Source organism: Hypomesus nipponensis, chromosome 13 (assembly GCF_054491055.1).
Source record: "Hypomesus nipponensis isolate SF chromosome 13, ASM5449105v1, whole genome shotgun sequence".
NCBI classification, from domain to species: Eukaryota; Metazoa; Chordata; class Actinopteri; order Osmeriformes; family Osmeridae; genus Hypomesus; species Hypomesus nipponensis.
This window is the reverse complement of record NC_140373.1, coordinates 9,930,172-9,957,500: the sequence shown is the minus strand read 5'-3', so window position 1 is coordinate 9,957,500 and position 27,329 is coordinate 9,930,172. Positions and strand designations below refer to the sequence as shown.

Below are 27,329 nucleotides of genomic sequence, written 5' to 3'. Positions count from 1 at the left end.
AACAGTGACAACAGCATGACCCTGCCTGAGCAAGCGGCCCCGCCCAACAAAGCACCAGCCAATCCCGTGCAGGTACCGAAAGGCCACAGAGTTAAAGGCTCCTGAAGCTAAACTTGTGTTAGCTGTCATTTGATCCGAGGAGAAACATCTTACCTCTAGTGTCTAGGCCTTTGTCTTTCAGGGAATACATTCATTTGGTTTGTCATGTGTTTTGTTTGGGTGTTGTTTGACTTGCCAAGTTTAATTTAGGTTTTTATCAATATGATCAAATAAAAACCACAAAGCTGGCTGTCAGTCAAAGAGTAAGCCAGCCAGTCGGTCAATCAGTCAGTTTGTCAGTCAGCCAGTCAGTCGTCCAGTCAATCAGCCAGGCAGTCAATCAGCCAGGCAGTCAATCAGTCAGTAAATCAGTCAGCCAGTTAGTCAGCGTGTTAGTCAGTCCCTCCCAGCTGACCCAGCTCTCCAGTGAGTGAGGCTGCTGTGTGTCCATGCAGGCTCAGCGCAGGGTGTCTCTGGGAGGGCGGAGCTCCAGCAGCCCCCGGGTCAGGACCCGCTCCCCCTCCAGAGGGGGCGGGCAGAGCGACACGGAGGAGAGGCTACGGCAGCCCCGCGGCCGACAGGGGTGAGGACGGGCCGGACCAAGGAGGGAACGCATCCACTATATATATATATATATACAGTATATATATATATGTAGAAAACCAATGCTCTGAGGGGGGTTTTCTTCACTTCCTTCACTCTCTTCTCTACATTTTTTCCCTTCTTTCCCATCTCTCCATCCTCCCCCCTCCTGTCCTGTCTCTTCTCCCTCTTCCTCCGCCCTGCATTCCCTCTCCCTCCCCTCCTCCTCTCCCTCCCTTTTCCTCCTTCTCCACCCTCTCTCCTCCTCTCCTCCTCTCCCTTCTCCTCCTCTCCTCCTCTCCCTCTCCTCCCCCCTCCCCCTCTCCTCCCCTGCTCCCCCCTCTCCTACTCCCTCTCTCCCTCTCTCCCTCCTCCTCTCTCCTTCTCGTTAGTGGCGCCGCGGGGAGCGGCGGGGGTGTGTCCGGTGGTCAGATGAAGCGAATGTACAGTGCCGTCCCCGGGCGTGTGTACGTGGCCACGCGGGCGTATACTTCCCACGGCGACAGAGAGCTCACGCTCAGCAAGGGGGACAAGGTCAAAGGTGAGGGGGGACTCGTGGCTCGAGGGTTTGAGGGTCAGCGCTGGTTGTGATGACCTGATTTACTAGGCCTTGCTTTCTCTCACTCTTAGTCTCCCTCCACTTTCCACTCCTCCCCCCTGTCTTTCTTTCATTCTTTCTCTCTTTTTTTTCTCATAATCTCTCTCTTCTCTCTCTCTCGCTCTCTCTCTCTCTGTTTTCTGCTCTTTCTCTCTCTCTCTCTCTCTCTCTCTCTCTCTCTCTCTCTCTCTCTCTCTCTCTCTCTCTCGCTCTCTCTCTCTCTCTCTCTCTCTCTCTCTTTCTCTCTCTATTTCTCTCTCTCTCCCTCTCTCTGTCCCTCTCTCTCTCTCTCTCTCTCTCTCTCTCTCTCTCTCTCTCTCTCTCTCTCTCTCTCTCTCTCTCTCTCTCTCTCTCTCTCTCTCAGTGTTGAGTGTAGGCGAGGGGGGCTTCTGGGAGGGCACAGTGAAGGGTCGGACTGGTTGGTTCCCATCAGAGTGTGTGGAGGAGGTAGCCGTTCCCACTAAGGACCGATCAGGTGAGACACATTCAGGTCCACTGGACCAGGTACACACAGACATGTGACTACAAGCCTACTGTACTGTACAGTACTGTAAGCTGACTGGATATGGGGCCACAGTCAGGAACATCTATGACACACAGACAGTCGGCTATGTGGTCGCCGGAGATATGCTAAAACACCGCGAGTTACACAAAGATACACACACCTACACACACATACACACACACATACACACACCTCAATGCTGGGGAGTATGTGGTGAGTACCTGTGATTTATTTGTGATTTCCAGAGACTCGCAGTGAGAAAGCTAAGAGGAAACTGTTTCGCAACGTCACAGTAGGAGCCTACGATGGCATCGATGGCCCCAGGTAAGACTGGGATCGATTGTAGTTTTTATTGGTTATCTGCCATGGACTACAACTTGCACTACTGGCTGTATATAGTCATGTATGATGTTGGATCTTTTGCGGTAAGGCCTGGTGATAAAGAGACGAGGTAGCATTGTTGTGCTATGAGTTATGTATCCACCGTTCTTGTCACTGTAAACAAGAATTATCCCACGAAGACTCAGTCTTTTAACCTGGTTCATGAAAATAAACGAGAAAATGAACAAAGGTATTTGTTCGGTGTTTCCATGCCGTGGATAGGGAGCGTGTAAGTGAAGCTAACGATACACCCAGCAGTGAGTGGTCTTTATCCTCTCTACAGTTCTTCCCCCTCCACCCCTTTTCCCCAAAGGAAAAGTCCGCTGCTCTCTGCCGATCAGACAGCTGTGGCTGTTCACTGGCTGGGGCTGGCAGCACCAGGCACTGTGTCATGTCAGGATGCTTGACTCTGATTGGCCGAGGTGGCTGTTCCACGAGCTGTAGGGCTCTTACTGTTCATGATGTCATAAAGGGAAGGGTGCGTGTGGGGGTCTGTAAATGTGTGTGTGTGCATGTGCACATGTTCTTTTGTGAACATGTGTGTGTGTGCTGTTGTGAACATGTGTCTGCATGTGCTTGCGTGCACTCTCTGCTTCTTCTGCACGGTACAGCAGGTCTGGGTGGTGTGCGCTTGTTTCGCCTGCCGTGTTCCCAGGACTGCTGTCCTTGCTGGGGGCGGTGGAGCAGCCTGTCAGCTCCAACATCCAGCTCCCAGGCTGTCCTCCACTCCGGATTGTTCTCCGTGCAAAGACGTCCACACAGGCCCAGAACCAAGGCCGGGCTTCAGTTCTTGACGGTCGTCGTGAAACACGTTGCACGCGCCGATCGTTGCCATGTAGCCTGGTTCTGTTCCAGTTTGAACCCTGGTTTGGAAGTGCTGAGATGGGGAGTTGCAGGAGGGAGATGTGTGCAAGGCCGTGCGGAACAGAGGTGCCCAGACGTGGGCTCTCCGGTGTCGTACGCGGGGTCCGCTGGTCGATCGTAGTCCTGTCTTGATGTCCTGTGCTTGTTTGTGCTGCGCTGTGTAACACCATGCTGCCTTGTAAATGAAGGCTTCCTTCTCCCCCATTGCCTCTGTCTGATCCACTAGCGTCAAACTGTAGCCGGCCCCGGGCTGAAGTAGTTCTGTATGTGTGTGTGCATGTGTGTGTGTGTACTTTTTTTTATGGGTATGGATGTGGGTGTTAGTGTGTTCATATTTGTTTGGGTGTTGGTATAGTAGTGCTTATTGTGTGTGTAGTGTGTATGTGTGTGTGTGTGTGTGTGTGTGTGTGTGTGTGTGTGCGTGTAGGTGTAGGTGTGTTTGTGTGTGTGTGTGTGTGTGTGTGTGTGTGAGAGAGTGTGTGGGTGTGTATGTGTGGGTGGGCGGTTGTGGGTGTGCTCATTTGTATGTGTGTATGGGCATGTGTGTGTGTGTCATACATGAGTCATCTGGTTCTGCGAGGCTCTGAGCGCTGGGTCAGTTGGCTAGTGTGAGGCGCTGGGAGTCCCGGGGCCTGGCAGTCATCTTCAGCCCACAGCTGACACTTGTCCTGCCCTCAGCTGACCTCACTGCCAACCCCAATGTCACCCACATCCAGAAAGCTTCCCTGCTTCACAAGGAGGATAGTGGCTCGTGTGGGGGATAAAGTGGGGCAGAAGTGTGTGTTCGCCGTTACATTTAGTCATTTAGCAGACGCTCTTATCCAGAACAAGCGATGTAGTAGAACGGTGGAGTAGAATGGATAAGTATATGGATGGAGTAGAATGGTGGAGTAGATGGATTTGGTAGATTGGTGGTGTAAATGGATGTGGTAAATTGGATGTAGCAGAAGTTACTACATTGTTACTACATGCTATTGTTCTTAGTGACTAAGAACAATTACTAATAGACAGTAGCCTCCAGATCATGCTTTGTAGTGCAGGTGTGAGAAAGAGGATTTGAGTGTTTGTGTGTCCCTGTGGGTGTGTGTTTGTGTGTGTGTGTGTGTGTGTGTGTGAGAGAGAGAGAGACAGAGAGAGAGAGAGAGAGAGAGAGAGAGAGCAGCAAAAAAGCTGCAGATTTTCAAGTGAGTAAATCCAGGGTGAAATCAGCTGTTGGTGAATCAGAAAAACAGTCAGCGGATGTGTAAATATACACACTAGCCCTTTAATCCATCTCTGCACACATTTATACCATCCCCCTTTCTCCACCCGCAAATTCACCTCTCTCTCTCTCTCTCTCTCTATCTCTCTCTCTGTCTCTCTCTCTCTCTCTCTCTCTCTCTCTCTCTCTCTCTCTCTCTCTCTCTCTCTCTCTCTCTCTCTCTCTGTCTCTCTCTCTCTCTTTTATGCTAAGCCACATCACTCTCTTTTTCTCCCTCCCTCCCTCTCTCCCTCCCCCTTCCCTTTCTAACATCCAGCGCTGCCCCCTCCTCTCTCCCTCCCTCTCCCCTTCGCGCTCTCTCATCCTGTCGCAGCCACGCAGAAGCATCACTGTCGCTCTGCCTTTCTCTCTCTCTCTCTCTCTCTCTCTCTCTCTCTCTCTCTCTCTCTCTCTCTCTCTCTCTCTCTCTCTCTCTACTCTCTCTCTACTCTCTCTCTCTCTCCTTCCCTCCCCCCTCCCTGTCTCTCTCTCCCTTCCGCGCTGTCTTAAGCATGCCGGGTGCAGAAGTGCCAGGCCAGCAGCGCTCGTTCCCTCGCTCTCTCCCTCTCTCTTCCCGTCGTCTCTCGCTCCTCCTCTCCTCCGCTCTCGCGGCTCTCTCTGGCAGACCAAGAGGAGAGGAGGGAGGAGGAGGAGAGGAGGGAGGAGGAGGTGGCGGCGGCGGCGCGAGAGAGGAGGGGGGGACATGGCAATGGGGGGATGCGGAGAGAGAGATCTGTCTCTCTCTCTCTCCCTCTCTTCTTCCTGGCCGTCATTGGGCCCCAGAAACAGGAGTGTGTGGTTCATTTACAGGTAGCCGCTGTTTGATCATTCATTGCCTGGCTATGGATGTGAGGAGAGGACAATGGAGAGAGGGGAGAGGTAGATGCTTCTGAGAGGACGAGGATCTGAAAGGCGGATTCTCTAAGCTATGTACTGTTGCGTGCGTGCGTGCGTGCGTGCGAGTGAGTGTGAATGCGTGTGTTTAAACGCCTTTTTCCCTGTGCCGTGTGTGCGTGCGTGAATGCTGCATGTGACGGAAGTGCCTATTGAATTGAGGCTCTGCAGCAGCATGTTTATTTCTGTATGTCCCTTCTCATGTATTTATCAATGTAATGTGGGTGTGTGTGTGTAGTGTGTGGTGCGTGTGTGAGAGAGAGAGAGAGAGAGCGAGCAAGAGAGAGAATATACTGATGTATTTTGTTCAGATTGTGTGGGTGTATTCCATTTGTTTTGAGTCATGATTTTTCTAAAAACCCATTACTTCATTTTATGAGCGTGTCCATTTTAAAGGCTTCCTAGTCCAGTCTTGCGTGTTTGCCATTCTTAGTGTCATTATTAATGTGCATTCGTATGAGTGCCACCAGAATATGCAATGAAATTAGTGCTGATCGAAATGAGAAAGTGGACGCATTAAGTGGCTTGTTCTTTCTTATGCTTCATTTGAGATGATGGAAATAGTGCTGTGTGTGTGCGTGTATGTGTGTGTGTGTGTGTGTGTGTGTGTGCGTGTGTGTGTGAATGAGATATTGAATGGTCATGCTCGTGGCGGAGGGGGGGTTCACTAAATCCTCTGGGTTGGCTGTTCACGTATGTGTCACTATGTCAAGTGTGTGTACGCACAGACACATCGAATGTGAATGTGTGTGTGCGTGTGTGTGCCCAACGTACATTTGTGTGTGTGGTTAAAATACTGCCTTTTTCCAGTAATTGTGCATGGTCGAGAGCATGACTCAGAAGGGTACATAATAACACCGTTCTCTAATAGGCGTACAGTCTGGTTGAAGCCTCATATATCCTGCTAGCCAATAGCATGGACCGGATGAGAGACCAGATATGGTCCTATACCTCCTGTATTGACTCAACAGCAATGACAACATCAGGTTGGAGGTAGCTGGGAGTGCCGCTATTTCACGCCTTAGGAAACACCTGTGGACCTGCATCCACAGGGATGCCTGGGTGCCAGTCACCCTCCTGAAATCCTCCACTCTGGTCCATGTTGGTTTGGATGTGTGGAGCGAGATCGAGCGAGCGAGGGGCGAGGGATGGAGAAGAAGAGAGAAGAGAGAGGAGGAGAGAGAGAGAGGGAAGAACACGATGGAGGAGCAGGGTGAGAGGGAGAACGGAGCGAGGTGTGAAGAGCAGATGGCTGAGAGGCGGCCCTGCGTTGGCGAACAGTAGCTTTGACAGTGAGGCCTACCGGGGATGGATGGAGGGACGGTGCAAAGGAAACCTCGATGGGAGGAGAAGTTGAGGCTTGTCTGTTTGGCTGTGCCTCTCTCTCTCTCTCTCTCTCTCTCTCTCTCTGTCTCTCTCTCTCTCTCTCTCTCTCTGTGCTCCGGCCAGGGGTCTAGAACCCCCCCCCCCCCCCCCCGCGGCTCAAGAACTGTCATCCTTTTCAATCTCGTCAAGTTTGGTCTGGGCTCCTGCCAACCCTCGTGACTGCATAGGCTAGTTGTCGTAGCAATGTACAGCCACATCTGAAGAGTTAGCGAGGTGCGGAGCGGGTCTAGGACAGGGGGCCCCCGCATGTAGGCTCACCCCATCTCCCTTTTCGCGTTCAGCCACTGGTAGGAATCGAAGCCGGGTGACCCTGAGCGTTGTACCTTGGGTGGATTGGTCAATTGTCAGTTTGAGTTTAGTGAAGCAACCGCTCACCAGCGGAATAGAAGCAGATTAGCGAGGTAAAAAAGAAATCTCCCCGAGTCATGCAGAGACCGAGGACCGCAGACATCCCGGCGCAGCCTCAGCCCCGTGCTGTAACAGAGGACGGCGGAAAGCAAAGTGAAGCAATTACACCAGCTGAGAGATTGTGGCGCAGTCATGTGCACAGCGTAGCAGAGTCAGGGGGCTGGAACACTGTGCTGCCCAGGCAGGCTACACAGGGGCCAGAACACTGAAGCGCCGCCATCAATCTGCCTGGGGCCAGCGGGCCTAGCCATGCTAACAGAGTTATGAAACAGCGTGAGTTCCTCCCGGCTCTGGGTCCATAACACCGCTTCCCCTCCCCCCCACACCTCCCCCTGGTAGACCAAGATGTCAGCCACGGCCCATCATGGCTAAGCTCCTCAGCTGCAGCGTCCTCTGCTGGATGGTTGTTGTGCTGTAAGCTCTGGGAGAAGCCGGGCCCGGGAAGCAGATAAGGAGACTCTGCTGCTCTGCATTTGAAATGTCATGTTGTGAGTTACTCGGCAAGGCGGTGTTTGTGGTTGGCACTGAGTCGCCGGGGTGAAAACATGGAGGCTGGTTGTCACGGTGAGGCGATAGTGAAGGCTGGTCTAAAAGGGAACGCTGGTCTTCACTATGAGAGGATCATGGAAGCTGGTTCGCATCAAGAGCCTCCCAGAGGCTGTAGGGAAAGTCCCAGCCATGTTTTCCCTTGGTGCTTTTGGGCATTTTCCATTATCGCTTGAGCAGGTGTATGTACAATTTGTAAATGTGGAGAAGACATGAGGTCCTGCTCGTGGTGCTCGTCAGCGGTTAGCTGTGTCATGGTGTGAGGAAGTCTACTCTGGTAGCTAACTCTATACCAGTCCTGACACTACTTCACGCCTGGTGGTGAAGGCCTCTCTTTGGGGCTGCTCTGACATCAAACAGCCCCTGCACACCCCCCTCCCCACCCCTGTCTTTTGGTGCAGTGTGATTTCATAATGTGATGCTGTATAGCTGTCTCCAAGATTCACCAATGCTTTATTTGCATGACAATAACATTTTGCTGTTGCTATAGAAGTCATACATTTAGCTCTGTCTCTCTCTCTCCCTCTGTTTTTCTCTCTTCCCGTTCTCTCTGTCTGTTTCCATCTCTCTCTCTCTCTCTCTCTCTCTCTCTCTCTCTCTCTCTCTCTCTCTCTCTCTCTCTCTCTCTCTCTCTGTCTCTCTGTTTGTTTCTCTCTCTGTCTCTCTATCTCTCTCTCTGTGTCTTTTCTCTCTTTCTTTCTCTGCCTCACTCTCTCTTTCTCTCTTCCTCTTTCTGTAACATGTCTCCCTCTCTCCACCCTCCCTCTCTCCCCCTCTCTTTAAGTGACTACATCATTAAGGAGAAGACAGTACTCCTGCAGAAGAAAGACAACGAGGGCTTTGGCTTTGTGCTCCGAGGAGCCAAAGGTGAGTATGCTCTCCTCCAAAATTCACCCTTAATCCCTCCATCTTCCTCACCCCTCTATCTGTCTCCACTCCTGCCTGTCCCTCCCTCCCTCCCCCACCCTCTCTCCCACCCCCCTGGCTAATCTCCCCATCCCTCCCCTAAATCACATAGTTTTGTTCCTGTTTTTAAAATCTCTCTCATTTTCCTCGCGCCTCTCCCATGTCGTTTCTTTCGTGTTCTCCCCTTCGTCTCACCCGCCCTCTCTTCCTGGCTGTGCGCAGCTCAGACGCCTATAGAGGAGTTCACCCCCACCCCGGCGTTCCCCGCGTTGCAGTACCTGGAGTCTGTGGACGAGGGCGGCGTAGGATGGAGGGCAGGCCTGAGGATGGGGGACTTCCTCATCGAGGTACGCCCCTCTCCGGGGGATTGCAGTATTACGCTCCTTTTAAGATGATTTCAGCATCGACAGTGTGTTCCTACAGTGCACTCCTGCACTCAAGGGGCTAGCAGTGATGAGGTTGGTCCCAGAAGGAAACTGATCTGAAACCTGAGGAGTGCGAGATAACTAGGTTGATAAACTGAGTATTAACTTGAGTCAACGCTTGGCATTGCACATTTTGGACACACGTTTCGAGGTAGCTGATAAGCTCTCAAGGTTGAGCTCCAGTTGTTTTCCACTCGCTAGGACGGGTGTGTGCCTGTGTGTCTGTGGGCCTTGCTAGAAATATGTCGTTCTCGCACGGTGTCTCGGCTACTTATTATGAAACAGGAATAGTTTTGTGTGTCTCTCTCTTTGTCTGTCTCCCCTTTCTCTTAGCCTCGTTTTCACTTCCTCACCTTGAGGACTAAGTTGTGTGTCTGTGTCCCAGCTAAACAGCTGTGCTTGTCTCTGCCAGGTGAATGGCCAGAACGTGGTGAAGGTGGGCCACAGGCAGGTGGTCAACATGATCAGACAGGGGGGCAACAGCCTCATGGTCAAGGTGGTCATGGTGGCCCGCAACCCTGAGATGGAGGACACGGCTAGGAAGAAAGGTCAGATCCACTTGACCCGGTTGTGGAACTACTTAAGTCCTACTTAGTTTGAAATGTTGGGAAATGCCATGTTTGCTCTAGTGTTGTTAACTACAGAACGTTGTTTTTTCTTGTAACATAGTGATAAATGGTAAGTGTGTGTGTGTGTGTGTGTGTTTTGGCAGCCCCCCAGCAAGCTAAGAGGCTGACACCCCCTGCCATCGCTCTGCGCTCCAAATCGATGACTTCAGAGCTGGAAGACATGGGTAAGCCTGCAGCGGAGAGGGGGATGAAAAAGACAGAGAGAGAGAGAGAGAGAGAGAGAGAGAGAGAGAGAGAGAGAGAGAGAGAGAGAGAGAGAGAGAGAGAGAGAGAGAGAGAGAAGTAGAAGTGAGAGTAGAAGTGAGAGAAAATGAATGTGTGCACTCCAAGGTTCTGAACGATGGCATAAAAAGAAAAGGGAATCTAGATCGTTCATGAAATATGTGTCGAGTTGATGTAGAGAGCCAGGTCATTATGTACAGTAGTATTGGTGTGATTTAATAGCTTAATTACTGACGGATGAATGAGTTGGCCTGTGTCATGGACAGCCCTTCTCCAGTGTCTGTAGATCCCCCAATACCTCTGACAGTCCAGCGGGGCAATGAAAAAGCTCCCATGCTCCCGCCCGGCTAGTGTGGTTTTGTGTATTGAGCAACAATGTTAACCGCCTCTTCTCTCTGTACTGCTATCCCATGGGACCCCCGACCAGTGGAGAAAGGTGCGACAGGCCTTGCCTTCTGTGATGTCATTGCCATTGTTGTCGTCCTCACCACCACCACCGCCGCCGCCCTCCTCGTCCCCCTCATCATCACCCCTGTCTACATTACTGTTGTCAAAGTACGCCCATTATCTCATTATCATCGACTGGTTTTCAGGCAGATGGCTTGAGTTGTGGGAAAACAACCTTTTTTTCCCTTTCTTTCTTGTTGTTCTCTCTCCCTCAAATGATGTACGCTCCAGCGGCCTCTCCCTGGAAGAAGAAAGCAGGTGAATATCTCTCTTATCACATCCTCCCATCAGCCCTCCAGCCCTAATTAAGAATCGTTCTCTGGTTTGATCCGTCGAATAATTCCATCTGCTTTTCAGAGTACGAGACCTCGCAGGTGCCAGATAAGAAGAGGACAGTCTATCAGATGGCGCTGAGTAAGACTTCACCCCCCTCCCTCCCCCCTCCCCCCTCCCTTCTCCTTCACCTCCCCCGCCCCCCTCTCCTCCCCCCTCCCCCCGCCCCCCTCTCCTCCCCCCCTCCCCCGCCCCCCTCTCCTCCCCCCTCCCCCAGCTAGTCGGCCTCTCAGCTACATAAAGAGGATGTTTGAACTGGTCAAAAATAAAACAGTGCTCCATCTATTTGGCGTATTTTTTCGCCGCCTGGGTAATGGACTCTCCCTCTTTCTCTCTCCCCCTCTCTCCCCCTCTCTCACCCCCCCCCCCTCCCCTCCAGATAAACTAGATGAGATCCTGGCAGCTGCTCAGCAGACAATCAGCACCTCTGATGGCCAGGGCCAGCGGGGTCACGGGGGCAAGAAAGACCAGAGCAAGAGCATCGTCCCTAACGAGGTGCCGCACCCCCCCAGGAGACCCCTCCATCTCAGTCCTCCCCATCAGTCCTCCATCTCAGTCCTCCACATCAGTCCTCCATCTCAGTACCCCATCTCAGTCCTCCATCTCAGTCCTCCATCTCAGTCCTCCATCTCAGTCCTCCACATCAGTCCTCCATCTCAGTCCTCCACATCAGTCCTCCATCTCAGTCCTCCACATCAGTCCTCCATCTCAGTCCTCCATCTCAGTCCTCCATCTCAGTCCTCCATCTCAGTCCTCCACATCAGTCCTCCATCTCAGTCCTCCACATCAGTCCTCCATCTCAGTCCTCCACATCAGTCCTCCATCTCAGTCCTCCATCTCAGTCCTCCATCTCAGTCCTCCACATCAGTCCTCCATCTCAGTCCTCCACATCAGTCCTCCATCTCAGTCCTCCACATCAGTCCTCCATCTCAGTCCTCCATCTCAGTCCTCCATCTCAGTCCTCCATCTCAGTCCTCCATCTCAGTCCTCCATCTCAGTCCTCCATCTCAGTCCTCCATCACTTCTCCCCCTCTTGCACCTCTCCATCACACCCCTTTATCACATCACTCATCACATCAGTGTGATATCCCTCCGCCGCGTCACGCTCTGCCTCCTTGAGACATTGCGCCTGAAGAAACCCTCTGTTTGACCACCGATACCACAACACGTAATCTCGCTCCAGCAAACGGGTTCACTTTCACATCTGAGAAGGAATTGTTCATTTACCGGAGTCATTCATCTTCATACGGACCATTCCTTGACTCTGATCACCAAAATACTGTTTGAACTATGCCCTTCTTATCCTTGATCTTCTGCTGTAGTTCTGTTTGCGCTATTTGTATGTCAAATAAAGCTTCAAAATCTTCAAAATGAATCCAAATCCAAAATGTAATGTAAATCTTTTCCCGTCCTTTCCGCCTGCTGCCTCTGTGTTGTGTTGCTGTCTGGACCTGCAGCCGGCCTTCGACCAGTCAGCAGCCGGCATGATGGCCCCCGGTCCAGGGTTCGGGTATAACCACGCCCAGTTTCCGCCCGGCCATGGAACTCCGCACGGCGTGATGCTGCGCCAGAAATCAATCGGTACGGTTAACTTGGCTGAAGGCCACGTCCAGGAACAGTCGCAAACAGTGGAAAGTAGCGTTCCCGATCTCTGTGTCTGTTGGTTGTGAGCGATGTCTTTGGCCTAATGCACCGGTTGGTTGTGAGGTAGGATGAATAATGAACCAAGTCAACAACCCTGTCTGGTTTTGCACAGGTGTGACAGAAGAGGAGAGGCAGTATCTTCACACGCCTGCTGTGAAACTGGCCCGGAGCCTGTCAGTCCCAGGCCCCGAGGACATCCCGCCCCCACCCAACACCTCCGCCCCGGAGCCACCCCTGTCTGCCGGCCCCCACTCTGGCCGAAGAGGGGAGCCGGCCATGCCCCTGCCCCCGACCTCCCAAGCCCACTACCAGCACCACTCCCAGGCCTGGGACAGAGGGGCCCCTGGGGGGATGAACCAGAATGTCATGGCCCCCACCCTGCGCAGGGGAGCCCCCGGTGCGCACACCGGGGAGCCTGAGGTGCCGAGGAGGGGCGGGGGAAAAATGGGGGGGTTGAGGAGGGGCTACAGCAGCGCCACGCCGCCCACGAGTGCCGCGCCCAAAACGCAAGCGCCGCCGCAAGCGCAGGCGGCGACCAGGGAGCGGGGCGGAGGGGGCGGGGGAGGAGGAGGAGGAGGCGGGCAGGGCGGAGGAGCCAGGCGAGGGGGGAAGGGCGCCCTGATGAAGCAGTCCAAGGTGGAGGACGGCCAGAGGCACCACCGCGGGGGCCAGGGCGCCAAAGGCGCCGCGTCCAAGGAGAAGAGCTCCATCCCCATCCCCACCATCATCGTCAAGGCGCCCTCCACCAGCAGCAGCGGCCGCAGCAGCCAAGGCAGCAGCATGGAGGCGGAGCCACAACCCGACCCCGACGATCCCGCCTCCCCCCCAGCCTCCCCGGACATCCCTGCTCCCGGGCAGCCCCTGCCCCTGGTCCCCACGCAGCCCCCTCCTGCCTCCGCCCCCCTGCCCCCATCCTCAACCAGCCCGTCCCTCCCCAGCCAGCACGAGCTGGAGAGCCTGGACTTCAGCACGCAGCTGGGGGCGGCGTTCGTGGGCGCGGCCCGGAGAGACCGGGAGAGGCTGAGGGACATGAGGCGGAGGAGCGCCTCGTTCTTCCTGTCCTCCGAGGACGACGTCCAGGGAGAGGGGGGCGGAGAGGGAGGAAGCGGGGCGAGGACGCCTGTCTCCCTGGCGCAGGGCTCCCAGATGGACGTGCCCGCCCCTCGCCTGCGCCCCTCGAAGTCCATCGACGAGGGCATGTTCTCCGCCGACAACTACGTCAACTACGCCAGCAGCATGCCGCCGGCCTTCGGCCTGCCCGAGTACTCCTCCCCCATCCTGGGTCAGGACGGCCAGCCCAGGTCGGCGCCCTCCAACTACGGCCAGCCGGCCACCACCTTCATCCACCCGCTGACGGGGAAGGTTCTGGACCCGTCCTCGCCCCTGGGCCTGGCGCTGGCGGCCCGTGAGAGGGCCCTCAAGGACGACCGGCGCACCCGCCGCGAGGAGCGCCATTTTGGCCGGCAGATGTCGAGCGTGGGCTCGTTCAGCACCCCCGTCCAGACCCCGGCCCCCTCGCTGTTCCCCACGCCGACGCAGTCCGCCTACAACTCCCCCGTCTCCCTCCATCTCACCTCCCCCACCGCCACCCCCCTGCCCCCCTCCCTGAGCCGCCCGCAGTCGCCACGGATACTGCGCCTGGGAGGAGGTGGCGGTGGGGGGCCCGGGGGCGGGGCCGAGAGGATGGAGAGGGACAAGGAGGGCGGGGCCAGGGAGGGTCTCCGGGTTCGCTTTTCGGAGGACCGAACCAATCAGTACCAGTCCCAGTTTTACCAACAGATTCCCAGGGAGAGAGAGGTGTACGAGAGCAGGGCACCCGCTCAGCCTGCCGGCCCTGCTCCTCAGCCCACCCCTCGCAGACCCTCCTTCCTGCAGATGGAGAGCAGCCCCAATGCGAACTACGTCCCCCAGTACACCCTCCCCGGAGCCCCGGCCCACGCACACGAGCCCAGAGGAGAGGCAGGGGGGGCGGGGGGGCTTGGGCTCATGGTCCTCCCTCCCCCGGCCCCCTCCATAGACCAGGATGACGAGTTTGTCTTTGTGGACCCTTTGCCCCCTCCGATACAGTTTGCCAACGGCGGTTCAGAGAGGGGCCAGAGGGACCTCCAGAGGTACCCACAGCAGCACCCACACCCGGCCCAACACTCCTCAGTCCCACCCCCGGCTCCGCCCCTCCCCGCCCCGAAAGTGACCACGGCCGGGGGCCTCCCCTCTAACGCGCCCCTGCCCTCCCCCCAGGCCGGCGACTCGGCCGCCTCCAGCCTCACCTCCTACGACAGTGAGGTGGCCAACCTCACCCAGTCCGCCCTCTCACCCTCCCTCCCCTCGCCCCAGATATTCCCCCCGTCCTCCTCCACCTCCTCCAGCACCATCCAGCCTGCCCCCTCGCTCCACAGACCCCAGCCCATGTCCCACGCCCACCCCTACTTCAACCCCGGTAACCCGGTTATGCCGCTGGCCCAGGACCGGGGCGCCGCCACCCTCACCACCACCATGACTTACGCCACCACCACAATGACCGCCACGGTCGCCGCGACGACCACCACCGCTGCCGCCGCCGCTTCGCACTACGGCGTACCCTCGGCAACCGCCAAGGCAGGCATGGGCGGAGACTATCACCACCACCCACACCCTCACCACCCTCACCACCCTCACCACCACCACCACCCCTCCATGATGAAGACTGGAGACTGGCAGGACGCCGTGGTGGATTCTGGGATCGAGGAGCTGGACAGCCACTGCACCAGCGACCACCCCCTGGACATGCTGGGGGTGGGCGGAGCGAGGGGAGAGAGAGGGGGAGGAGGAGGAGGAGAAGGAGGAGGAGAGGGAGAGAGAGGCGTGGAGCACACGGATCCCTACGTGAGCTACACGGGCGGCCAGACGTTCGAGGTGCACCCCAACGCCAAGTCCGCCGGCCCCTCGTACCCAAAGACTCCCCCGTGCAAGGAGAGCGCGGGGGGCGGGCGGGAGGGGGCCACGGCGGCGGCCCTCCGCCGGCAGAGCAGCACCAACCCCCCCTCCCTCCACCACCACCCGCACCGGCCGCCCCCCCAGGAGGGCGAGCCCCGGACGGAGGCGGGCGGGGCGGCAGAGGAGAAGAGACGCAAGCCGAGCCGCTCCAAGATGGAGGAGGGCTTTGGCTCCACCCTGGCCGCCTGCCTGGAGAGGCCGCAGGGCGCGGCCTGGGGGGAGGCGGCGGAGGCGGAGAGGGGCGGGGGGGTCGCCAGGGCCGGGGTGTCGCTGGAGGGGCGCAGGGGCCCCTCGCCCCTGGCCGGCGTGAAGGCCAGCATCATCAACGAACTGAGCTCCAAGCTGCAGCAGATGGGCAACAAAAGCCTGGAGGAGTGGAGCAACAGTCCCAGGTTGCCCAGCACGCAGAGGTAAGACCGTTGCTTCTAGATGCTTCAAGATGTGTTTGTTTACATGTCGGTCCTTTTTGCAGACTCATCTGTAGAAAGCAACGTGCAAACAGTGCACCTGGTACATGGCTTTTGTCGTAAAGTGGCAACACCACATCCTCTCTGCATGAGAACAGCTGGACTTGTTTAGTTTTTTTGTCTGTTTCAGATTTTCGGCGGATTTCTCCGACGTGTTCCAGAGCCCCCCCACGACCCGCTCCACCTCGCCCCTGCCCACCTCCTCCCCCCAGCACCGCCAGCAGATCTTCGCCCCCAACCTCACCGCCACCCCCTCCGTCTCCCCGTCCTCCCAGCCCCCGCTCCAGCCCAACTGGACGCGCTCACCCTCCCCCCAGATGCCCACCTCCCCCATCCACTCCCACCCCCCAACCTCGCCCACCTACTCCCCGTACCCAACGTCGCCCAAGCACCGCTCTAAGTACCGCACCAAGACGTTCGACTTCAACCCCAGCCCGGAGATGCGCTCGTCCGTCACGCGCCGCCGCGCCCCCAGCCCCCTCATCTACTCCAGCGAACACGCCGCCCCGGCACCCCAGCGGCCCTCCTCCCTCCCCATCCTCCCCAGCACCCCCGTCTACAGCAACCCGTTTGACTTCCCGGGCCCCCTCACTCCCCCCTCCCCGGGACACCCACTAGGAGACACCTACAACCCCTCCGCCCCTCCCCTGTTCAACCCGGCGGCAGCGGCGCCGCTCAACCCCCTGCTGGGCGCCCGTTCCCTCTCGCCCACGCAGTTCCTGTCCGGAGCCACCTCCCCCTCCATGCACCTGCCCCCCACCCCGCCCTGCCTCAGCTACCCCCACCTCACCCCCCCGCCCCCGGCCAAGCCCTTCGCCGTCAAGCCCCTGTCCTACTGGACCAAGTACGATGTGGCCGACTGGCTGGCATACCTGAACCTGGGCGAGCACAGGGAGCGTTTCCTGGACAACGAGATTGACGGCTCCCACCTGCCCTCCCTCACCAAGGATGACTTCCTGGACCTGGGGGTGACGCGCGTGGGCCACCGCATGAACATCGAGAGAGCGCTGAAGAAGCTGACGGACAGGTGAGGGAGGAGCCGAGCGGCGGGGGACAGACCCCTCCCCCAAGGCATCAGGTCCGGCTGGATGGGGGGCGGGGCCGAGGAAGAGTGGATATGTGAGAAGGAAAGGACGGATGGAGAAGGAAAGACGGGTGTAGCTTTCCTTCGTTGCGCGCCAGCTGGGTCCATCCCCCTTCCCTTGGTAGAGTTTAGTCGCTAGATGTGATCTGATGAGTTACTCTTTCTCTTTATTTGCCATCTCGATCTTTAGCGTTCCATCTTTAACCTCATCCTTCTCTCTTTCCTTGCTCGCTCGCACTCTCTCTCCCTCTCTTTCTTTCTCTCTCCTCTCTGTCTCCTCTTTCTCTCTCTTTCACTTTCTCTCCCTCCCCCTCTCTCCCTCTCTCTCTCTCCCTCTCTCTCTCCCTCTCTCTCTCCCCTCTCTCCCTCTCTCTCTCTCTCTCCCTCTCTCCCTCTCTCTCTCTCTCTCTCTCTCTCTCTCTCCCTCTCTCCCTCTCTCTCTCTCTCTCTCTCTCTCCCTCTCTCTCTCTCTCTCTCTCTCTCTCTCTCTCTCTCCCTTTATTTCTCCCTCTGTGTCTTCTCAACCGTCTTCCCACTCACAGTAGTCTTTCTCCTTTTCTTTCCTCTCTCTTCTTATTGGATGTGCTCCCTCCCTCTTTCTCCAGGCTGCCCTCTCCCTCGCCTGTCTCTAGCCCCTTCCCTGAGGCCCAGACTGAGAGAGTGAGGGAGGAGGTGACTCAAAGTTGAGAGAATGATAAGATGAGAAGAGATATAAAGAAGACGAGTGCGTGGACACAAGCCGTTTGTTTGTGGGACGAAGGCTCATGATGGACAATCAAGCTGTCAGAGATTCAGTTTGTGTGATGGACAATGACTTTGTTTTTTTGTTTTTTATCAATGGTTGCACGTGTTGGTCAAAAGAGGGTACGAAAAAGTAAGACTTGCGGTCTTATCTTATAGGGTTCAATTATTACACAGTACAACTACTGATGAAAAGGCTTTTAATTAACACAAACTGATACGTGCTCGCAAGCTATTCGTCCATGCACACGTGCACACACACACACTAACACGCGCACACACACTTTTGACTGGACATTCTCACTCCATCTGCTGCTTGGCAGCACCAAGGAAAACTTGAAGGCAGACTTGTGAGTTTGAGAAGCTCCTGAACCTCCAGGAAACGAGCGCTGCTGCTTCACAGCTAACCATCAGGGCCCTGTGTGTAGAAACTCCCATCAGATCCGAAGCTGTGGGAGACTATTAGCCCATGGTGGGGTTACAGTCCTATAGACAGCTAGTCAGAGGAAGGCCCTTCATTAAAAAGTTCATGGTAAATAATTACAAAGTAAAGATGTTAATAAAAGTGTTTTGATACCTATAGTGTTATTTGCCCTAATCTCCCTAGTGATTTGCCAACAAGCTTTCTATGTATTTTGCAAGAACAACAACACATGCAGTGTACAGCAAAACCTACGTGTATAAAAAACGGGACTCATAACGATTATTGTTCATTTGTTTTGTACCGAGTGCTGATTGCAATCATTCATTTGCAACGGGTCAGGGTAACGACATTGAGTCATTTCAATTGTGTTTGTAAGGACAATTTATGAATAATTCAAAAGTGTTGTGAATTGACATTTTACTATTATCAAGTCCACTAAGAGGGGCAAGGGAGAGCAGAGAACAGGTTTGCTATCATATCATGTTACAATGCAGATCGACTTTTCAAATGCGTTGTTGATGTTTACGAGCAAAGCACTGTCCAAGGCCAGGGGGGCCCTCTTGGATGACATCACAGCCCATTGACTATTTTCTCACACAGGTGCAGCGATTGAAAAGGGCTTATACCGCTTGTCTGTCTGTGTGTCTGACTCCCCCAGCCTATTCCCTTTGTGAGTGTGTGGTTGTGTGTCGGTCTGTCCGCTGGCCTTGTTACATATATCAGATCCCTATACCTCTCTTTCTATCTTTAATGCCTTCTCTGGAACTCAAAGACAGATTTCTAACATTCAAACATCTTGTATCTTGGGATGGATGTTTCGCAACACTTGACAATCCTTACATTGCCCTTTTTCATGCTCTTTCCTCAAAACCTCTGATCAGAGAGAGAAAACACACACTCAGAGACATGTACACACAAATACAGGCTTTGTATAACACGTCAAGCTACCTTCAGTGAACTCTACTGTATGGGGACGGCTAAACTCTCTCAACTTCTACACGCATCCTTTGTAGGTTTATGTAACGATGATGACGAGGATTATGGTTATAATAATAACAAAACATAGTATGATTTAACACAGATTATTATATTAAAGATTAAGTATTTAAACATTTCTAAAAATGACTGAATCTCCGTCTTCCAAATAGTGTGACAATTATTTGAAGCTATCTGTTTGTGTTTTTTGGTTTGGTTCTGGTTTCAGGTTAATGCTTTCTATACTCCTCGCCTGGCTTCACAGATGAGCCCAGAGGAACTCACCCCGTTCACAAGCATTCCTGGGTAGACGTGCACTTTTCAATTTCCTAATCTCATGCCGAGACGCCCTTAATGTTGGGTTCACCACACACTCAAGAAACTGCATATAGGAATGAATGTGCGGTTGTGTAGAAAGCATTACTGTCTATGATTTCAAAGAATATTTTAGGACTAGTAAAATATATACAGTATAATGAATATGATATATACAGTATGAGAACATGTATGCAGCAGAGATAAGAGGTATTTATGAAGTTTTGTTTTAAACAACAATACAGTATACAGATAAAATATGATAGAGATATAATTAAGGTGTCAAAATAAATGCTGAATAAATAAAAGTGTGGCCATGTCTTTCTTTTTTCATTTAAAAATACTTTCCTAACTGTTTTCATGAGGTTTCTCATTAGGATCTAATCCAGCCTGGCGTGGAGTGGTTGGTCCCCTAGGGCTCTACAACAGATTGTCCACATGTACAGGATTATTGTAGACTAGCAAGATAAGGGCCTTTGATATGTTCAAACTTCTGTATCAATATGCTCTGAATTACGTTTGAGAGCTCACTCTAATAAAAGACAGGACGGCTTTGTTCAGTGTGTGTGTTTGTGGGTGTGTGTGTGTTGTGAGTCAAAACAGAGAAATTAGAGGAATTGAGTGCAGTCATTTCTGGATTCACTGACTGGTTTTAGATGCAGTGGATTTTCATTGGTTGGTTTTAAAAGCAGTGGATATGTACAGAACTGGTCAATGACCAGATATATAGAGATATATCCAATACGTATAAGGTATATTCTGCACTTAAATCATCCTCAAAGGCAACTTCTGAGACAAGAGTTGTGGAAAAATTCACAAGATTTATGTTATTGTTGAAGGGCCCTCACACACACACACACACACACACACACACACACACACACACACACACACACTAATATGCTCACATGATGCGGTGCCACACTGACACTTGGCTGTGACCAGTCGAGGGTTGAAATGAAGTTTACATTCTCCTTGGCCTCCTTTAACGTGTCGACACTATAGTTCATTAGCACCATATTGAGAGAGGGAGGGAAAAAGGGATGAGAAGGAGGGGGTTCCCTCCAGCTGTTTTTGGAAATATACACTAGGGGTGGAGAGACAGAGAGAAAGAGAGAGAGAGATAGAGATAGAGAGAGGGGGAAAGTATGGGTGGGTAGGAGAAAACAAAATTGTTACTTGACAGTTGGGGGGAACTTGAGTTCACAAAACAACAAAGGAGAAACACGGGATGGGTGAGAAGTGAAGGAATAACCACAGAGAATAGGGAGAAGACATTTTGGAACGGACGAAAGGATAAAACCGCCTCAGCCACCAGTGAACAACTCCAGGGTAAGATTCCTATTTTCAGCCCCTTTACCGTCGTTGCAATCGCTTTGCTTGTGTGACTTTCATGCAAATGCTCTGTTTTGTGTCAGTCGTGGTCATGCTGGGCGGTGACTCATTCCCTCTCTCAGATCATTACGGTGTGTGTAACTTTAAGTGCTGGGGGGGAAACTGGGTCAGACAGTGAGTGAGGAGTTGGGAGCATGTGTGGTGGGACGAGGCACACAGACAGAGGGCAGCTGGAGAGAGAGAGAGAGAGAGAGAGAGAGAGAGAGAGAGAGAGAGAGAGAGAGAGAGAGAGAGAGAGAGAGAGAGAGAGGGGGCGAGAGAGTCTGAACGGCCCTTTAAACGTAACAAGTGATCCACTTGAATAATCACAGCTGATTCAGAAAGAAATGTAAGTGACAGTTAGTTCCGAGCATGTTTTGTTCTGTTTTTATTATGAGTGTGCGTTCTCAATGCTTGTGACTTTGGCTTGAATTTGAATGATAGTAAATAGGTGGTCTGCAATGCTCGGTGTTGTATACGTTTGAGAGGAGAGGCTCATTAGTTGACACTTGTCATACATCTCACCTTCTCCCTCCTGGAACTGACATGGTAACAAGAAGGGGTGACGTTTGACTGTGACTTTGATCCAGAAGAAGTCGAAATAGTTGTGACATAGATCAAGAAATAATTATAAGATGGCCGCCTTTATCAACACAAGGCTTTTATCTGACAGAGGGCCAGCTGGGACCGAGAGAGAGAGAGAGAGAGAGAGAGAGAGAGAGAGAGAGAGAGAGAGAGAGGGGGGGGGGGGTGGAGAGAGACTGCTATTGAGAGTTTCTCTCCTCTGATTAAGTCTTGTGATGAGGTGTGGTTAGCCAGTTTCTCAAAGAGGAAATTATTATCGCTTCAACAGGAAAGTTACAACGTGTTATGGCCAGACTAAAATAGTCTGAACCCAAATGTGTCTCTCTAAGTGCGATTATGTACAAAACCTTGTTCGACCCCTATCTCAACTATCGCTCAATCATAAGACAAAACTTTATTTTCTTCGGCGGATCCAGTGACACCCTTTTACCATTGTGTGTTCACAGAAGCAAAGAGCTCCCACTGCTCTCACTTTTGTCGTCAGGTTTTCCACAAACCAGACAGTAGTGAGAGTGAGAGCGGGAGAGACGGTTGCGCTAATAGGCAGAGCGTCAGTAAGAAGGGAAAGATGACCTTTCCCTGCTGTTTATTTTGGGAGCGAAGCAGGAAGAATGCCGGAGTGGGTGTTCTATTCCTGCTGTCAGATTCCGGCCTGTAAATTCCGCTCCCCAGCATGCCACACCCCTTACTCACGCTGGGGATTGAAATCTGTAAGCAACGTACAGTATAAATAAACGTGCCTTCTAAACTGGTTGGCAGCCGAGTCAACTCACTCACGCTGTGTTGTGCGGTTGCTAGGTTCATTCAGTTTTATTGCCATCCAATTAGCTGGATCACTTTTCACTGATGCAATGGATATTTGCTATCTATTTGAATATGGTATGCATGTAAATATTGTATTTGATGTTGACATATGAAAATTGTATTTATGGTCAACATTGGCTTCATCAGTCATTGCATTATCTGCAATGTGAACACCGCTGTCACAGACACTGTCACAGGGCTATGTTGCATATCCTTGCCACGCTTTTGTGTTCTATAAGGTCTGACTTGGGCATAGACACCCTGATGATACATGATGACTGTATGTTCCTCTCTTCTTCAAAGACATCTAAATAATGACAACCCTGCCCAAAGAGCCCCCTGAGGATGGGAAGAAGCAGAGCTTCTGGATGGTGAGAATGTCTGAGACATGCACACGCACACACAGACAGACAGCAGGACACTGCCAGTTCCTGCATTTTGTAACCACACCTTCTTCCTTCTCCTCACCCTCCTCTTCCTCCACCTCCTCTGGACTCCTCCTCTTCCTCCTCTTCCTCTTGCTCCTCCTCTTGCTCCTCCTCTTCTTCCTCTTCTTCTTCCTCCTCCTCAGCCAGGGAACTATGAGCGCACCGTGCGGCGCACCGACCAGTCCCACCAGGCGTGTAACGACATCATGGCTTGCTTCCTGGAGAGGGCCAAGGTGGAGAAGCACTACTCCCTGCAGCTCAGCCAGTGGAGCAGCAAGTGGAAGGCCATAGTGGACTCCCGTAAGTCCCCCAGGGCCACAAGGACTACAAAGACGAACTAGAAGAATCTGGAATAACCAGAGACTGAACTAGTATGAACTCCAACATTGATGTCTGTATTTCATTTTCACAAGTAGATGGATGTAAGCATCTTTCAAAGGGTTCACCGGTACAACACCATGAAATGGATACTTTACGTAATATGCACATATGAAAGAAAGATCCAGAACTTAGTTTAGTTCCTATCTGAAACTAAATGATTGAGATTTCACCCTGTCTCTTCTCTCCATCGCTAGGGCCCCTCTATGGCTCTCTGATGAGGGCGTGGCAATGTTTCTTCTCCTCCACTGAGCGCCTGGCCGTTCTCCACGCCGCCATCGCCCAGTCGCTCACGGTGGAAGACGGGGACAGGGTGAAGATCTGGCAGAAAGAGACGTTCCCCCGGAAGATGTTCTGTGGGTTCCGCGAGACGTACCAGAACAAGACAGAGTTCTCCCGAGCGCAGAAACCCTGGTCCAAGAGGATGACAAAGGTCTGGTCACCTGCTGTACATCACTCTTCATTTGTTTTACGTTGTGTTCATTCTGTGTATGAATGTCTGTGTGTGTGTCTGTGTGTGTCTGCCTGTCTGTCTGTGTGTGTTTGTCTTTGCGTGCGTGCGTATGTTCTTTCCTGACTGTATGCGAGCATAGCTACACAACCTCGCTAGACAAGAGTTAGAGTTGGAGTGGCACATTGTTTAGCTCTCACCAATGTAAGTGACACACCCTGCCGAGCTGAGTCCATTATTCTCAGTGGAAGATGTAGCATTCATGTAAGAGCAGATCTGCTCTGAGTTAAGACTTGCGGACTGACTTTGTGTCCTCTGGTCTGTGTGTGTGTTTGTGTGTGTGTGTGTGTGTGTGTGTGCCAGCTGGAGAAGGCCTGTGGTGCGTACCACAAGGCCTGTCAGAAGGAGCAGACAGCCGTGGACAGAGAGAAACAGGCCAAGGAAAACACGGAGCTGAGCCCGGAGAAACAGAAGAAGATGGAGGAGGCCAGGGAGCGTGCCACTGAGGACAAGGAGAAAGTGAGGAGTGAGGAGGATGCATCATCGATGAATAGCCCCATAAGCATAAGCAGCGATAGGTTGAACTTAACTTAAAGACAAGCGCAGAACTCCTGATTCAAATCAGGCCATGGTTATTTTAATGCACCTGCCTCAAACCTCAAGCCAGGGCATACATATTTTGCAATGTACACATACCAGAGACGGTACTGGAACAGGTGTGCCCCCCCCCCCCACACACCCCACCCCCCCCTGAGCTGGCTGGAACCCTCTCAGCCCTGAGAGTGTGGACTATTTTTCATGTTGTGCCCCCTTTTATGGAAAGGTCTCAAAACTGTTATTGTTACCAAGTTTTCTGTTTATCTAACACCAAATCATGTGAGCATATAGGGGCTCCTGGAGGGCTGATCTGTATATGTTTACGTCCTAAAAGGAAACATGAATCTATGGGTGGTCAGGCAGGAGACATTACAGTATGTCGGGAGTTCGGGTCATAAACTTGCTCTTTATGGACGGTGGACAGGTCCGCGAGCGGTACGAGAAGATGTTGGAGGAAGTCACGTCTTACACACCCCGCTACATGGAGGAGATGGAGGCAATTTTTGACCAATCACAGGAGGAGGAGAGGAAGAGGATCAGCTTCCTGAAACAGGCCTTCCTCTCAATCCACAGACACTTAGACATCACCAACAATGACAGGTGACCAGGGAACACGGTTTTATTTTCTCTTTCTGTCTTTTTATTTCTCAATCTCCTTTTCTATGTTTTTTATTTCTCTCTCTTGTATTTCTCTATCCCCCCTCTCTGGCTCTCTTTCTCCTTCTCTTTGTCTGTGTTTCCTGCTTGCTCACGTGCACAAACTCACCCTTTCATTCTCGCTTCCCTCCTCTCACTGTATACACATGTGGGTGGTGATTGGTGTGTGTGTGCATGATAATGTCCTATACGACATGACATGTGTCACATTCTACTGAATGTGCCGTGCAACATGGCATGCCACTGTTCCCCACTTGCTCTCTCTGCCAGTGTGATAGCAGTGCACAGTGACATGTGCTGAAGCTATCTATTTTGCTAGCTGCTAGCAACTAGCTGAACAAATGTGCGTGCACATACTAACCCTAGGCAGAAGAGGGTGACAAGCTCGTAATAGAGACCACTGTCACCAACAAAACAACTTATACAGTGGAGCAGTGGTAACTCATATAGGAAGACAAACTGTGCAAATTGACTGTAATTACATGATTTTTTGATTTGGGGAGGATAAGAAGTGGCTAGGTTAGGGACTACGCCACCCCCTGGAGCCCTGACCCTGTGCTGTTTTCTTTGGGCAGTGTGAAGGCTGTGTATAGCGAGCTGCACCACACCCTCATGTCTATCAGTGAGCAGGATGACCTACGCTGGTGGAAGAACAACCATGGTCCGGGCATGCCCACTGACTGGCCACAGATTGAGGTAAACCACTGGAAAATGGCACCAAACCCATATGCATACCCTACTATCCTATACCCTAACCAAAGACTCTATTGGCAACTTATTTGCAATCAGCCATTTATCAACTGCTGCACTGCTGAAGACCTGGTGCACCACAGTTAGGGGAAGTGGGGTTTTAGTTTAGTGTTTTGTGTTGATACTTAGTAGAGAGTCTACAAATCCCTTAAAAATAAGTATGAAGGTGAGGAGGGTTAGGGTAAGCAGGGAGAACATGGATGTGCTGTACACCCTGCTGAGGCAACATAACACCATGTTGTGGTCTCGGTGTGTGGTGTTTGCAGAGGGGTGAAGTGACTGAGCTCTGCCTGCTGTGTGTACCAACAGGAATGGGTCCCGCCTGTCAAAAGACTGAAGAGGAAAAAGAGAGACAAGAAGGGCCAACTGGACCGACCGTAAGTTAGCTGTAGTTGGAACCATAGAGTGTATGTGTGTGTGTCTGTGTGTGTGTGTGAGAGAGAGAGAGGTTAAATTCTGTTCCCATTGCACAATGCGATTCCCTACCCATATTTTCATTTCAACCCACGGTTTTTGGTTCAGTTTTAATGTCTGTCATCAGTCATCACCTACACGCGGTTCAAACCTGTGTCCTTTCCATAACCCTGATGTAAACGATCACAGACGTCTGAGCAGTGTCTGACCCTCTGCCTTCCCCTCCCCCATGCTGGGCCAGGGTGATGATCGGAGGAGTGAAGGTGAGAGCGCTGTATAACTACGTGGGAGAAGAGGGGGACGAGCTGTCGTTCAGAGCAGGTGACCCGTGACGTTCTGACGTCCAAATGCATGCAGCTATAAGTATGCATGTATCAAAACTCAAACTGTATGGTAAGCATCTGTATGGTCAGCATCTGTATGGTCAGCCCTGGAGAGTACAGTAAGTTTAGCCAGAAGAAAAGCAATCAAACATGAACTAACAGGCTTCACCAGACCCGGGGGAGACACATTTTACAAGAGTAGCGTACATTATAGTAGAGGATAACTTTATATCTCAGGGGGCGGGGGTTTGTACTAATACACTAGCAGAAGCATGAACAAAATACTGAATTTAATATAGAAATGCTGTGGTGAAGAGGGTTCTGTATGCAACACTAACTGGACATGTGGCTGTGTACTGCCTTCTCAGAGGACCTGACTGACTCGTGTGTTTCTCTTTTTTTCCCTGCCCAAGGGGAGGTCTTCCTGAAGGTGGAGGAAGAGGATGAGCAGGGGTGGTGCAGGGGAGTGATGGATGAAGAGAGGGAGGGCTTCTACCCAGCCAATTATGTTGAGCTTGTGCAGTAATTACGTCATAGTGCCACACTGAACGATTTTCGAATGACATGTCTTGTATTTCACGAAGTGTGCATGTCTTGGTTGAAACATTCACTGTTGGTGCCTGAACATTTTAATACTGTCGATTGTAGGAAATAACCTTTAATGTCAACATCCCCAAATGTAGTTGTAGTATTTTGCACAATTGTGCAATGTGCAACATCACCGATAGCCTTTCTAAATGTTTTAAGAGACACAAGTTAAATCAAGCCAAAAAGTTTATTAAATGATTATTAATTATGTGACAATCTAATCTAAAAGAGTTTAACAGCTGGTGAAATGAATTAACTTATGAATGACTTCGAAGCGTTGTGCTTTTGCTTTCTGTGCTAAGGGCTGTGTCTGTGCGTTAAAAGGCGTGTTAAGAGATAACGAGGTTCCGTGTCTTTCACTTCTTTAAAATTATTTATTAACCAAGTTTCAATAAAAGGTATGCTATACCCTTCACCTTGGCAAAGCACTGGTTTACAGTGATTTGTGTGTTGATTATACAGTCAACAAAATGTTGCCTATGTTTACACCTAGGGATTGTAGGACACCCTTGTATTTGGAAAATAAACATTCGACATTTTGAAAAACTGTATTTTTTCTTTTTCTGTAAAACCATGTGAGGGTGGACACCGCGCTATTTTTACTGATTAACTACCAACCGTAAATGTAACCTCTTCCAGTGAACGCATTTTAGAAACAGTGGATGCACAGGGGAGACCAAAAAATTGCATACTACAAAAGATTGAACTATAGAAATAGCTCGACCCACTGACGGATCCGTCGGATGAAAGAAGTCGAAATTACGTTTAAATTACATCAGAAAAACGTAATTCGCTCAGAAAATAACATAACAAGTTATTTAGATTAAGCAATGTCAAAGAAAGCTATCACTTAACCAACATATTACAAGTGCACGTCAACTGAGACTATCCGGTAGAGCAGGTTGTTTAGGATCATCTTCAGAAGAATGACGCAAAAGACACTCAAACAGGA

The 27,329-nt window shown here is 52.0% G+C and overlaps 2 protein-coding genes across 3 annotated transcripts in view; both read left to right on the top strand.

The window, feature by feature from the left end:
• LOC146259963 (SH3 and multiple ankyrin repeat domains protein 1-like) overlaps nt 1-19,334 on the top strand; it is a 27,535-nt gene extending 8,201 nt beyond the window's left edge. The window contains 19 exon segments of the mRNA XM_084670498.1: nt 1-115; nt 520-622; nt 1,014-1,162; nt 1,584-1,694; nt 1,970-2,048; nt 8,228-8,310; nt 8,572-8,696; nt 9,187-9,322; nt 9,487-9,567; nt 10,304-10,330; nt 10,430-10,486; nt 10,785-10,900; nt 11,863-11,986; nt 12,162-14,349; nt 14,416-14,644; nt 14,732-14,821; nt 14,933-15,432; nt 15,620-16,516; nt 17,179-19,334. The exon segment at nt 1-115 is cut by the window's left edge and continues 104 nt beyond it. Of these exon segments, the coding sequence (XP_084526624.1) occupies nt 1-115; nt 520-622; nt 1,014-1,162; nt 1,584-1,694; nt 1,970-2,048; nt 8,228-8,310; nt 8,572-8,696; nt 9,187-9,322; nt 9,487-9,567; nt 10,304-10,330; nt 10,430-10,486; nt 10,785-10,900; nt 11,863-11,986; nt 12,162-14,349; nt 14,416-14,644; nt 14,732-14,821; nt 14,933-15,432; nt 15,620-16,516; nt 17,179-17,260 (5,292 nt within the window). The 3' untranslated portion in view covers nt 17,261-19,334.
• Nucleotides 19,335-20,176: 842 nt separating this feature from the next.
• LOC146259962 (protein kinase C and casein kinase substrate in neurons protein 3-like) lies at nt 20,177-26,923 on the top strand. Of its 2 annotated transcripts, none has more exons than XM_084670693.1 (10): nt 20,177-20,360; nt 22,095-22,162; nt 22,363-22,519; nt 22,795-23,030; nt 23,412-23,567; nt 24,070-24,245; nt 24,878-24,998; nt 25,362-25,429; nt 25,708-25,787; nt 26,203-26,923. In XM_084670693.1, the coding sequence occupies exons 2-10, from the start codon at nt 22,106-22,108 to the stop codon at nt 26,313-26,315; spliced, it is 1,164 nt and encodes a 387-aa protein (XP_084526819.1). In that variant the 5' UTR covers nt 20,177-20,360; nt 22,095-22,105; the 3' UTR covers nt 26,316-26,923. The 2 variants fall into 2 exon arrangements, with proteins under 2 accessions (XP_084526819.1, XP_084526818.1); XM_084670692.1 differs by lacking the exon at nt 20,177-20,360 and adding an exon at nt 20,584-20,751.
• Nucleotides 26,924-27,329: the final 406 nt, after the last annotated feature.